We start from the raw sequence: 13,866 nt of genomic DNA on the forward strand, positions 1-13,866 counted from the left end.
ACAAGTGGGGGTGGACACCACTGCTCCAAACCGATTTAGGGTGGTCCTGCCTATTAGAGCATTATAGGCGGATCCCACATCGACGACTATGAAGTCGATGCTCAGAGTTTTGGATTTTGCCCCTTTTCCAAAAGTTGTGTGGAGGGGTATGAATTCCAGTGGTTTTATTGGTGCATCCTCCAGTCCATACAGGGTGTCGGGATAAGCCCTTAACTCCTTTTCATCCAACCCCAACTTATCGAATGCTAGTTTAAAAAGGATGTCGGCTGAACTCCCCTAATCTATCAGGGTTCTGTGAAGATGGGTGTTGGCAAGGACCATGGTTATCACCACTGGATCGTCATGTCCAGGAATGATCCATTGTCCGTCTTCTTTGGTGAATGAGATGGTTGGAAGGTCGGGAGACTCGCCCCCAACCTGGTAGACTTCTTTCAAGTGCCTCTTGCGAGATGACTTTGTGAGGCCGCCTCCACCGAACCCCCCCGAGATCATATGTATATGTCTTTTCGTGGTCTGTGGTGGTGGATCTCTTTGTTCCTCATCGTCTCACTTTTTTTTTTCATGATGGTTCGACCTTTTCATGAGATATCTATCAAGCTGACCTTCTCTGGCCTGCTTTTCTATCACATTTTTAAGGTCGTAACAATCATTCATTGGGTGACCATATATCTTATGGTACTCACAGTAGTCGCCACGATTCCCCCTTTTTTTGTTTTTGATAGGCCTAGGGGGTGGTAGCCTTTTAGTATGGCAGATTTTCCTGTATACGTCAACCAGGGAAACTCTTAGAGGAGTGTAGGAGTGATATCTCCTAGGCCTTTCAAGGCCGACTTCCTCTTTTTTCTTGGGCTCTCTTTCTTTTTCTTTCGATGAGTTAGAGTGCCCAGGTCGCCAGTTCGGCTCTCGCAGTCTGACGTTTTCCTCCATGTTGATGTACTTCTTGACTCTTTCCTGTACATCACTCAAGGAAGTCGGGTGTCTTTTCGATATGGAATGGAAAAGGGACCTTCTCTGAGTCCATTTACTAGGCCCATAATTACTGCCTCTGTGGGCAGGTCTTGGATCTCCAAGCACGCCTTGTTGAATCTTTCCATGTAGTCCCTTAAGGGGTTCTCCGACCTCCAGCTTTACACCCAGGAGGCTTAGTGTGTGCTTTACTTTGTCCTTATGGATGGAGAATCGCATAAAGAACTTTTGCGAGAGGTCGTCGAAGCTAGTGACCGACCTTGGGGGAGGACTGTCGAACCACTTCATCGCTGCTTTCGTCAAGGTGGTAGGGAAAGCCTTGCAACGAGTAACATCAGAAGCGTCGGCCAAGTACATCTGACTTTTGAAATTGCTTAAGTGATGCTTTGGATCAGTGGTTCTATCGTAGAAGTCCATATCAGGGCTCTTAAAGTTCCTAGGAACTTTAGCTCTCATGATTTTCCTCGCTAAACGGGTCTTCTCCTCCCAAGGAAAAATCTTCTCGGTCGCTACGGAAGCTTCGACTTTTGAGAGAGGACTCCAGTCTTAAGAGCTTTTCTTCTAGCTCTTTTCGTCGCTCTATCTCATTCCTCAAGTTCCTCTCTACCTCTCGCTGTCGTTCTAACTCCTGCTCCAGCTGCTCCAGGCGCCCTTGGTGGCCGTTGAACAGTCCCATGAAGTCGACTGCATGGGGCTGTCCTTCTTTTCCTGATTCATGCTCTTTAGAAGAATTTGTCTTTGGGTCCTTCAACCCAGAGGTACCTTCTCTATATTGGTTGTTTACCCCTTGGTAGGGGGCTATGTCCGCGTCGTTGTTTCCAATGCCCAGATTCTCTTGCTCAGAATCGGACGCCGTGTGGCCATCTTCAGGGGAATTATTCGCCATTACTGGTTGAACTCTCGGGTCTCTGGCAACGGCGCCAATGTTACAATGGGTAACCAGAGATTGTGGACTGGATTCGCTGGGTTGGCCCAATCGTCTAAAGGAGGGAGCCCTTTGACTAGGCTGGCGTCTGGGAGCCTCCATCCGATTTGTGTGCTGAGAGAGAATGGGGGGTTATACCTGCAAAGATACTCCGATGCCTAAGTTAGCAAGAGTCTAAGCAAGTTTTGAGAATATTGGAACTTAGGGATACCTGAGGGGTGTCAGTGTATTTATAATGGTGAACCAATAACCACCGTTGGAGTAGTTCCAACTTTTAAAGAGGATAACCGTCCCTTTATCATAGGAAAGTTGAGTTATGGCTCCTGGAAGTGGGTTGAGAGATTTTAGGGGCAGTTACTTATTTGAATAAGTGTCATCTACCAGCTAACCCTCGTTCCTGACTTCCTTAGGGTGGAACTTGTGCCGAATTCGACCTCTTTAGAGGAGGTTGGTTACGTGGGGAGGCCAATCTATGGATTGGACCTTTTTATCTTATTTGGTCCTGAGTCTTAGTGTTGGGTCAGGGTATGAACACCACTGTTTGTAAAATGTAACAAAAGAAAATAAAAAGTGTGCTTTTAATTTTTTTGTTCAAGAGAGTTAAGAATTTTTATTATTGCTAATTAAAAAATTCATTAATTTCATTGTATCATTTGAGAGTATTATCATCAACCATATAATAACTAAATATGAGAATAAATATCTTTTTAAAGAAAGCGATCTAATCATGCATTGAAATCATTTTCACATACCCAACAATTTTAGAGAGATATTATTTGAAGATGACACAAGACCAAAATACCTCGTTCAAAGTCATGAATAAAAAATTGTGTATACATAACATTTTTTATATCATATATTTTCAAAAATGTCTAAAGATTAAAAATGCATTGGAGACTAAAGTACTCGATTTAAAATTGTTTGGATATCAATTTTGAGTGTTTACTCATACATATATTTCCTTAAACAATCTTGGTTCAATTCTTTAAAAAAAAAAAAAAAGAAAAAAGGTTTGATCCCTTATATGTGTTTATATAATAATTTGAACCTAAATAAAATGCTAATAGCTCAATCACTACCTACAAGAGGTGATTTATAAAAGGATATTATCAACTGCAAAAAAAAATATGTTAGAGATAAAATTATCAGTAGATTGTCTATGAAGATAAGAGATAGAAGAAGAATTTGATTTTGGGTGATTTTTTGATTATATTGTAGTACTTTAAAAGATAAATTTTTAAAGTTGTTCTCAGTCTTAAACCAAAAATAATCTATAATAAAGCATTGTAAATTTTAGAATCAGTTAGAGTGGATATGACATTTTTAACCGAGGAGAGAATTATACTAATGAAAACTAGAACTTTTAAACCAATTTCATAAAATATTGTAACTAGTTAAATTAACATCAAACAAAGAGAATAGAGTGATATAGAAATTTGATAGATAGAAAAAAAATATTTATTTTACTAATTTTTTTGTGTACCTTTAGCAGACAAAAATAATTTAAAAGATATAATAAATTATAACTTCACCAGAATTATATAAAGAGGAATAGTGCACTAATAATTGAATTATTTATTTAACATTTAGTTCATTGTAGTTAATAGAGTCAATACTAAAAAAATGTATATATTAGATACTATTGATCAGAGTAATAATATTTGTACTTTATGTAATAAAAATATTAAAAATATTTATTGTTTGTTTTTGGACTATGATTTACTTAACAAGTGAATCTGATAGATATTAGACTTTTGCAGATATAATCCATCAATATTTTGAGAATTAGACAAGTGTGTCTAATAGAAAGGAAAATTGCAAGTAGTTCATGTAGTTTTTTGGGAGAAAGTAGTCTGTTGTGACAAAGTGACAGAATCATGCATATCTTTTAGTGTTGGACGAGTGTAAATTGATACTTGTATCATGGATACGATTAATAAATGGGTCCATATCACAATAGGTATAAGTGGATTTAATGTGCTAGCGAAAGAAGTGAGACGGGAGGCTTTTGGATTCAATTGTTATGAAGAAGCTAATGAAAAAGTGATTATAGTTGTGAACAACGAAGAATAGTTGCGGAAAGGGAGTGTGTGGGTACGAGCTTAAGGAGTGCACAAGCTACAAAATTGGCAGTTTTCAACGACCAGGCTGCTGCTGTGGTGATGGGGGAGTTGAGGGAAGACGGAGAAGATAAGGGTAGGTTGGTAATTCCTAAAATTATTTTGAATGAGTGGATTAATGATCATTCAAAATAAAATCAGGTAAAAACGGTAATATATTAACCAATTTATGAAGGAATTGAAGGGAGAGTGGATTATGTGGGATGTGATCATATTAATTATGAAACTGATTCTGAAGATACAGTAACATGGATTTATGAAGGTAACTTTAATAGATTAGAAAGGAGGGGCAAAAGGAATAAGAAAAAGAAAGTTCGTTGTAGTCTTGGTGCTAGGCCCAACAATTCAAAGATGTCCAAAAAAGATAGAGAAGGATCTTTGGACCCGGCTTCCTCAATCAACCATTTCGGTGATGTTGGGTTGGGTCTAGAAACTGAGTCAGGCTTGATGGAAATAGAGCACAGTTTTCATGATAGGGATGGGCACGCTAGAGAAGGGTCTACGACAAGTGTGGAGGAAGCTGCATCTGCAAAACTTGTGCTAGAAACCGACGCGGAGAAGATCGAGGGAGACCAAATCGGTGTTGAAGGAGGAAAGCTAAAGACTTGCCACGGCAAAGGAGTTTCAACGTAGTAAGGAAAATGCGCAACCCTGACGCCACCTATGTTAGGTCATGAGATCGAGGAAGAGTTGGTGGCGGAGAACCAAGCCGCTACTCTCCCGGCGGTGACATTGAATGGAGGAACCGGTGGGTTGGGTGTGTATTTTCATGATGATGGTGCAGAAGACGTTGATGAAGAAACGCGTGATAGGGATGGCATTGTGAATAATAGTGGCATGGGTTTCGGCACAAAGGGAACAACATTGACAAAGAGACAGGGAGAGCTATCGGAACATGATGAAGAAGTAGTTGGGAAGAGGGTGGTTGATGATGGTGGTTCAGACAAGAATGAAGGAAGTGAGGGAAACATAAATAATATTTTGGAGGAGCAGATGCTTGAAAATAGAAAAATTTGGGACCTAGCGTTGGAACCAGGTGCAATTTTATACAATGAAGAAGATGATATTATGGCTATTCTCCAAGCACAGAATGAAGAAATTACTCAAAAAAGAAGATTAGCAAAACAGAAAGAGATGGCCCAAAAATAAAAAAGGTGTATAATAATTTATTAAAATAATTTGTTCTTGAAATGGTAGGGGGTTAATGGGTGATGGAATATTGAGCATGGTCAAAAACCTAAAGAAAAAATTTAAGTTGAATACGTTGGGCTTGTTTGAGATTAAGTGGCGGGTAGTGACGTAATTTGATGTAATAAGAATTCGGGAGAGTAATGCTGCGGGATGAGAATATGTTGAGTCAGAGGGTGCGTGTCTCAAGTGGTTTACTATTAATTTGGGATGAAATAATATTTAAAATGAGTCGTTGTCATAAAGGGGAGTTTTGGTTGTGTGTTGAAGGGGTCTTACTAAAAATAATTTCAATTATACTTTCTGTGGTGTATGAAGTTCATACAAGAGAAGAGAAATTGGTTGTGTGAGAAAAATTGAGTTATATTGCAAAGTTATGTCAACCTTTATAGGAGATTTCAACGAGATTGTGCAGGTGGAGGGGAAAAAAGATGCTGTCAGATTAACAAAGTTTTAGTAAGAATTGATAAAAGAAGATATGCAACTTACTTTCGTTTAGCGATCTTACAATTGGATTGACAGAGTTTTAATAAAATTGGAGTGGTTGAAGATGTTTTTCCGAGTACAAAATCAAGAGTACACTATAAGAAAGAAGAGCACAAAAAATAATTGATGAGTTTTTTTGCAATTTTTTTTTAACTTTTCTATTTGTTTGTTGTTGTTCTTGCTCCACTTATTATGTTGAGCTCTTTTTGTTCAAAAATTTTTTTTTCATTATTATTTAGAATACCTGGTAGGAAAAAATTCGAAGACAACACAAAACATCAGGTGTAGCGCATATCATACACAAATCGGTCCAGAGATAATGATGGTTAGGTTTTTCTGTTTGTTTTTCTTATTCTTATATTGTTCTAGCTTATTGTATTGAGTTCTTTCTGTTTAAAAAAATAAATAAATAGTTTATCCCTTAGGGCTTTAGGTTTATCAGCTTATGAGAAATAGTAAAAGCCCAGTAAAATTCATATACGGGTAGTTTAGATCCAGTAAAACACACACAGACAATAATCAATATGAAGAAGAAAACTCATAACCAAATCGAAAATTTATTATTTCAATTTGAAGAAGATACTAATTCGGTAAACCCATTCCCAGACCAAAAAATAAATAAAATAAAGATACTAAACTCCCTGTTAACTCTGTGCAACACTAATTAAATGAATTATAAATTAATTCTGATGCATAGACGTTGATGTAAAAGATGTTACATAATTATACAGGAGTATATTATCATATAGGTCTTTGAATTAGTATATGCAATGTTAAATCATCTTGTAAAACGACCTAGTAATTTTAGTGATTATGTATTGCCTTATAAGATAGTATATCATGACATGTAACACATGCGAATTTAATTTCAACAATAGAAGCGAAGCTCTTCATAGGTTTGGATGAAATTACCTTCATAAAAACAAACCCTTAGTCACGGATAATTTAAAACAAATTAAAGTGTTTCTTAGGGGGGAAAAAACAAGTAAAAGCTGTAAAAATGAAAAATAAATAAATAAAAACTTTTCAAATTGAATAATTATATAGATACTACTACCAAAGACCAGAACGCTAACGCTAGCATATTATACAAAAATATAGACACTAGCCAATTTTCAGAGTTTTTTGTTTTGTTAAAAATTTAAAATTAAAATCAAAACTAACTTTTTTAAAAGGAAAAAAGGCCTCTAAGAGGGCTACTGATCAAATCAATCAAATGATGTTGGAAATCCAGTAGCCATAAAAAATCAAGAAAAAAAAAAGAAAGAAAATTATAGTGCCTCAAAAATTGAAATGAAGCAGGTACGGACATATGTATTTTTGTTCATTTCATGTAGTTTAAGTGCCATAGCTGCGGTCCCCAGCATCTCCAAGACCAGGAATTATAAACCTAGACAAGTGAAATTATAAACATTAATCATGTAGATATTAATATATAAAGCTAGCTAGCTTTCAATAATATGAAGTAATGAAAATCATAACAACTATAAATCTATGATGTGGGGAGGCACCAACCCTTTTTCATTAACTGTAGGATCAATTATTCCAGTATATACATGAAGCCTGAAAAAATAAAAAGGTGATTTAGTTAGAAAGTACATGCATTTTCTATTTCAAGATAACAGTCAATTTGGACAAAATGATATACATAAATTTTGTAATTTACCACTTTGTCCAAAATGACAATTCTTTTGGATGGGAGTGGATTTAACAAAAGGCTTGGGGAAAACAAAATTAAGAAAGTTAACACAGTTATGTGAGTACCCAGGAAACTGCTCGCTAAGTTTTTGAAGGGCTGGAGGGGCAGCCACAGCAGAGATCTGCAATGTCATCCATTCCATTAACAAATTAGGAGAATATATATATATATATATAATGTGGATAGGGTAATGCATAAACAGAAGCTCTGTTTTAACATTATTATTGTTGCTAGAGCTAGAGACCAGATTATTGGAAAGTGAAGAATGATGTTGGGATTATTGGAATATAATTCTAGATTATTGTTGCTAACCACTTTAATGTGCTTGTTGCTTACTCCACGTTCCTTTAATAGATTGAGGGCTGCCACTATAGTACCACCTGAAATTCAGCAATAATAATAATTAAAAAAAAAAAACCTGACCACTTTATGGCGTAAATAGATTTTCAAGCATATGCAACATAACTTTGGTGCAGTAGATATTTTACAATGCACTACTGTGTCCAAAATATAACATTCACTCCCAGGCTCCAGAATCAGTGGTTATAATTCGTTGAAATTAAAAAATTATTCAGTCTCTATGAATAATTTGTAACTAGTAAACATTTGAAATAAATAGACAGAAGTTAATTATTGTGCAGATTCAGAGTTAAACCCCAAAGTGGTCCCTGAGATTTGCCATTTGCATAGAAAAGGTTCCCAAAATACCAACTGCACTGTAAACATCTCCGAAATCGGAAAATTGCACCACGTTAGTCGTCCACCTCCTTTCCATCAATTTCCTCGATGCCGTGAGTGACCTGGCATATACGTGCCACACTGGAGGAAATTGACAGAAAGGAGGTGAGGGACTAACATGGTGCAATTTTTCCAATCTCGGGGACGTTTCCGATACAATTGGTATCTCGGGAACCTTTTCGGTGCAAATGGTGAATCTCAATGATCACTTTCAGGTTTAACTATGCAGATTCATAGTTTTACTAAATTTTCAATTAGATACCTATAGTTTACCTATGTCCTATAGTTTAAAGGTTTATAAATTACAATCAAGTCCCTATAGCTTAAACATTTCTAATCCTGTTCCTATATTACAAGCATTTTTCAATCATGTCTCAAACTTAAAAATTTGGGGACCTAGTCTCCATACTGAATGATAATCACAAGTTTTTTGAAATAATTGTGTAACATAAGAACTTGATTACAAAGTTTTAAATTATAGAGCTTTCATCCAAAAAGCATTTGTGCAATATAGGTTTTCATTAAAGTGTTTACTATAAGGATCTGATTGAAAATTTTTGTATAATATAAGGAATTGATTACAAACTTTCAAACCACAATGACCAAATTGAAAATGTAGTAAAGCTATAAGCCACCTATAGAGTAATTAAACTGAAAGCAAAGAAACAAGCTGATACCAAATTTCTACTTGTCTGCCAGGTTAATATCCTATGACATATAACAATGTAGTAAAATAATTTTGAAGCCAAAGAGACGAACCAAATCACATTCATATGCAGCCTGTGTAAGAGGCAGGCTGAATCTCTACTAAATATTTAACATTGAGCTCCTAATATCTGTTATTATGAGCTGCTTTTAAAATGTTGCTTTGAGGATTACATGAATAGTATAGAGCATACACGTGTAATAACGAAATTGCATCATATGAACCGGGAAAGCAAGGTAATAGGTTCATTAATAGGAAATGTTTTTCTTTTGTACTTGTAACCTATTGAGCAAAATGAATAAGAAGAAATTCCTTGTATGATAATGGCAGCAGTAGAAAGGTTTCAGTCTTGATCTTCTGATATCAAAACGCAAAACATGAGTGAATACATACCTGTTGCCAGCATAGGATCAACCACAAATGCTTTAGATCCTTCTGTAAACTTCTCAGGTAACCTGAAAATTGCATGAAGGAATACATAAATGAAGGAGCTCAACATGTCACAACTCAGTTCAATAAATAAATAAAAGATACAGAACCAGGTCAAACAATAGGGCAGCCCTTATGAATCTCGCTGAAATGGTCAAGAAGCCGCCCATACAAGTGAAGGAAAAACAAGGGTAATAAAACATATTACTCTTTCAAGTATAAATTTCTTACTTGTTCAGATATATGGTTGGCTGAAGTGTTTCCTCATTTCTGCTTATTCCTTTTGCAAATGAAAGGGGGAATAAAAGAAGTTATTATTCAATTTAAGAATTGAGAATACATATCGCAATTTTAAAAATGAGCATCAACAAAATTCACAAGCTTTAAACAAGTAATCATTTTATCTCAATGAATCAGACATGGAAATATACAAATATGCAAAACCAGATTTTTCCTGCTTAAATTATCTTTTTCAATTTGCCTCCAATGCCAGGTTTCAAATAACATAATAAGCAACAACAAGCATAGCCATCCAATTATTTCATTAAGTACTAATAAGAATCTGTCATGACCTAGATGGTATGTTTTTGTTGCAGGCAAGATCGACGACGCATGCTCGGCAAGAGCAAGACCAGCTCTCAAGATTGGAATTACCTGGGGAAAAAAATTGGGGGGAAAAGGTATAACATCAGTTTAGTTCAGTATGAATATAACAATATAATTGTCAGACCAGGCGGACTTCAATTATAGAAAAAACATCGAAAGCAATATGCTACTTACGGCCACAGGCTCTCTTGGATCAATGAACTCCACTGAAGCAACACCCATAGGTGATTGAATCTCCCCAGCCACCGTAGGCTGAAAAACAATTAAAGCACCATAGAGGAAAAAAGAAATGAAAATCCACATGCTTGAGTGTCGTAATAAATGTAGAAAGATTATTAAATGGGAATTTTAAATAACATCAAAGGCACAACTATTTAATACAAGTCATCATCACAACTAGATTCCTGTATTAGGGAAAGCATGGTGCAGATGCACTTGCACTAAGAAAGCTATAGACTTCAAAATCAATCTGCCTTTGGATTTTTGATAACTCAAAAATATAATGCTGAATACAGTATTCTAAAGAATTCATAATATTGCTTTATGTTTCTGAAAGCCAATACTCTGGTAATTTCATAGGCATAGATCCAGTGTTACCTTAACCAGGAGATGTAATTGGGCCATTATACAGAAAAAGAACATTTCAACTCTAGTTTAGTATGCAATTATTTTTCTAAATGAAAAGTTTTACTTTAATGCTGAATATGCTTGAAAGTGTCTTTAGGGGCTTATCATATATCTATCCTAATTTGGAGTCTCAATGCAAGATAAGGATTTAGTTCCAAATCCTTGAAAAATAATCTATTCTAAGATCTATATTTAAATGCAGTAATAGTTTCTTTAGGGTGAGTATCCGGTTGAATAAATTAGCACAGAAAGGTTGCTATTTCTGGTTGTTAGTTGCAAATAAACCTAATTTATCATACCAAAGTCTCGACTATAACATGGAAAATGAAATGAAAATAGAGACAAATATGATTTTCTGTTATTGATTATTAGAATTAAGAATTGAAGTTAAACCAAGTATTTATACATCTAGTAAGGTGCATGATTAGGGCATGCACTCTACAGTAGCAAAGCTCCTATAACTACCCAAAATGTGATAACCGCTTGACAGCTGGCTAACTACCCTGCACATGATGCTAGCTCAGACTCTTCTTAATTAATTGAAGTTGGTAAATGCTGTGAAGGTTCTAATAAATGCCATTAACATTCCTAAAAAGGTGATCAATTCTTACACAAGAAACACATAATTTATATATGGTTTCATGGCAACTGACTCAGCTGCCTATTTTAACTTGAAAAGTAAAAATCCATGCATCCGAATTTATTCATGCCCTAAATTACACTCAGTTTCTTCATATCCGGCACATCTGCCTTTTACCAGTAATCCCACACCATAATCCTAACCCATGAAACTAAGAATTTGTTTGTCCTACCTTAGACAGAGAGTGAGGAATCCATCGAGAACAAAACAAATAGCTCAAGCAATATTTTGAAGATGTTGATAGAAGATGTTCAAATAATTTATAGAATGAATGTCACTTTAACCTGACCACCTCTAGAGTCTACATACATGTAATGCCTTAAATTTTTTAGTTTAAAGTTAAATCTTAAATACAAAAAAGTTAAAAAGTTGAAGCATGGGGAAAATAAATTTTTAAGGCAAGGGCATGAGCTATGCCCCTTTAACTAACCAGCCAATCCCTTGAAGCTTCATACATTAGTAGCCTCCCCAACTCAGCCATGGCATTTCCTACATTAGAAGCATTAAATGCCAAATAAATATGAATATAAATAATATTATATCAAGTCATGCTCTTGGAGCAAATCTAATGATCCTCCAGGAAAATCTACAACCACATAATTTCATTTATAAAGGGTTTAGATTATATAAAAACCAGAAGATCAATGGTTGTGAATGTTCCTAGTGAACACATTAAATATCTTCTAGGAGTATGGCATGAGTTTGTCAGGAAGCTACATTTCCATTAACCATTAACCAAGGAAGTAGCTATTTAGCGAAATAAAGTGATGAGGCTGTTCAGCTGTTCCAACATTGGTTATACCGTTACAGTACACTGATCAAAATCAGGTTAATGTTAGGTCCACATTATAGGATGTTGCTAAAATAAATTAAAAACTTTGACACTCACTGAAGATAGGACAAGGAGTTTGCTCATTTCTCAGAACTGAAACCCAATGCTTGATCAAAGGGTGTGGAGGCACATACACCTTCAAAACCAAACAGATCAAAACAACAGACAAACTCATCAAAAGGAAAATTAGCTCCATTCCCTCTATTTCATGTTTATCAGGGCATAACAAACCAAAAACAAATAAAGCCTTAATCCAAAACCACAAGAGGAATAAGAATTGAAAAATAATAAGCATATTAGTTAGCCATTTAGTGCATGTTTGGAAATAGTTTTTGTTTTAATGAAATATTTGTTTTCCTTTTGATTATGAAGTCTTTTGATAGTTGTTGAAACCATAGCAAGTTAATCCAAAAACACACATTTAAAAAGAGAAATCACAAAAAAGAGAAACTTTTTTCCCCTCTCGGTAGATAAACCCCATAAACCCAGAAGACAAAGACAAAAATGGCAAATTAAAAAAAAAAAAAAAAAACACACACACACACACACACAAAAACACATAATAGACAAATTAATCAATTAATCAAACCATCAAAGACTTTTGGCTCCTTTCATTCCATTTTTTCTCTTAGTAAATCGCCAAAAAAAAATAATAAAAAAAGCAATAAATAAAAGAATTCTGGAATGAGAAGAAGAGAAAGACTAACGAGCATTCGGTTGTCAGAGACAGGCTTCTCCTCCATGGTCATGTGAGAGCTCACAGCAACACACGAACGGCGCTGAACACTGGAGAGAGAGATCTGAGTGGAACCAACAACAAACATCAGTAAAAAGGGGCGCACATAAATAACAATAATTTAAATTTAAATTTATATTAAAATTAAAACGGTGGGGCATAATTGTTAATTGAGATACTGATAATCAATGACAACAACAAAAGAACAAAATTAAAATTAAAGTAATTAAGGTTCTTTTTTTAAGGCAGCTAATTTCACTCTTTTTAAATAAAATTAAATAAGAATAAGAATTACGTGAATGACATGAGAATTGAGAATAGGGATGGTAGTAGTAGTAACTAATTGCCTTTCTAGTTGTAGTTCTGAAGAGGGAAGAGGAGGAGGAGGAGGAGGAGGAGGGAGTGTGAGAGTGACATGTGTGAGGAATAAGCGCCGAATCGGATGGGGAAGAGAGGTTAAGATTGAAGTGAATACGGCACCAAGCCATCATCGATGAATGAATGCTTTTTGTGTTTGTGTGTATGGGTATATCTATGGTTTTCAGCTAATTCAAGATGATGGTTGTTGGTTGGATTATTTCGTTATTTGGACATGGATAGACATATCATGATTATGCTGTAATTTCCATTTTCATTCTTTTTATTATTTTACGTCCTTCTAGCTTTATTCATCAAAATAGGATTTTTTAATATATATATATATATATATATATATATATATATATATATATATATATATATATATATTCTGAAAGTTATCTGAAATGTTGATTTAAACCTGAACGTGAGGTTTAGACTCTTTTAGAAGGCAGCATCCGGATCGAGTCAAGAAACTTCGATGCTTAAATTAGCAAGAGGTTTAGACAGGTTTTTAGTAGATTAAAATGTAAATACTTTAAAAGGTATCAGTGTATTTATAGTAGAGTAGATAATTACTTTTGGAATAATTCTATCTTTATTGACTGATAACTCTTTTTTTTATCTTGAGAGTTTGTTATAATCTATCTTTTAGCATTTTTATTGACTGATAATTGTTTTCTTTATCTTGAGAGTTTGTTATAATCTATTTTTTAGCAAAGATAGAGATAATTAAAAAGATTCGGAAAATACTTTCTTAGATAAGTATATAAATATGTGTCCGACCTCTTTAAGAAGATCATGTATTCAA

General features: G+C 34.9%; 2 protein-coding genes across 4 annotated transcripts; both read right to left on the reverse strand.

Moving 5' to 3' along the window:
- Positions 1–546: 546 nt before the first annotated feature.
- On the reverse strand, positions 547–1,383 carry LOC130963190 (uncharacterized). The gene has a single exon (XM_057889338.1). It carries the CDS (start codon positions 1,381–1,383, stop codon positions 547–549), a length of 837 nt encoding a protein of 278 aa, XP_057745321.1.
- A 5,299-nt stretch (positions 1,384–6,682) lies between these two features.
- On the reverse strand, positions 6,683–13,307 carry LOC130959569 (uracil phosphoribosyltransferase). Of its 3 annotated transcripts, none has more exons than XM_057885303.1 (12): positions 13,046–13,307; positions 12,670–12,762; positions 12,020–12,098; positions 11,561–11,619; positions 10,038–10,115; positions 9,830–9,911; positions 9,489–9,537; positions 9,222–9,283; positions 7,697–7,764; positions 7,450–7,505; positions 7,201–7,248; positions 6,683–7,075 (listed from the first exon to the last, which is right to left on the reverse strand). In XM_057885303.1, exons 1-12 carry the CDS (start codon positions 13,187–13,189, stop codon positions 7,024–7,026), a joined length of 870 nt encoding a protein of 289 aa, XP_057741286.1. In that variant the 5' UTR covers positions 13,190–13,307; the 3' UTR covers positions 6,683–7,023. The 3 variants fall into 3 exon arrangements, with proteins under 3 accessions (XP_057741286.1, XP_057741288.1, XP_057741287.1); XM_057885305.1 differs by having other exon boundaries at positions 13,039–13,260; XM_057885304.1 differs by having other exon boundaries at positions 12,994–13,202.
- Between the last annotated feature and the right edge of the window lie 559 nt (positions 13,308–13,866).

This window comes from Arachis stenosperma, chromosome 2 (assembly GCF_014773155.1).
Source record: "Arachis stenosperma cultivar V10309 chromosome 2, arast.V10309.gnm1.PFL2, whole genome shotgun sequence".
Classification (NCBI taxonomy): domain Eukaryota; kingdom Viridiplantae; phylum Streptophyta; class Magnoliopsida; order Fabales; family Fabaceae; genus Arachis; species Arachis stenosperma.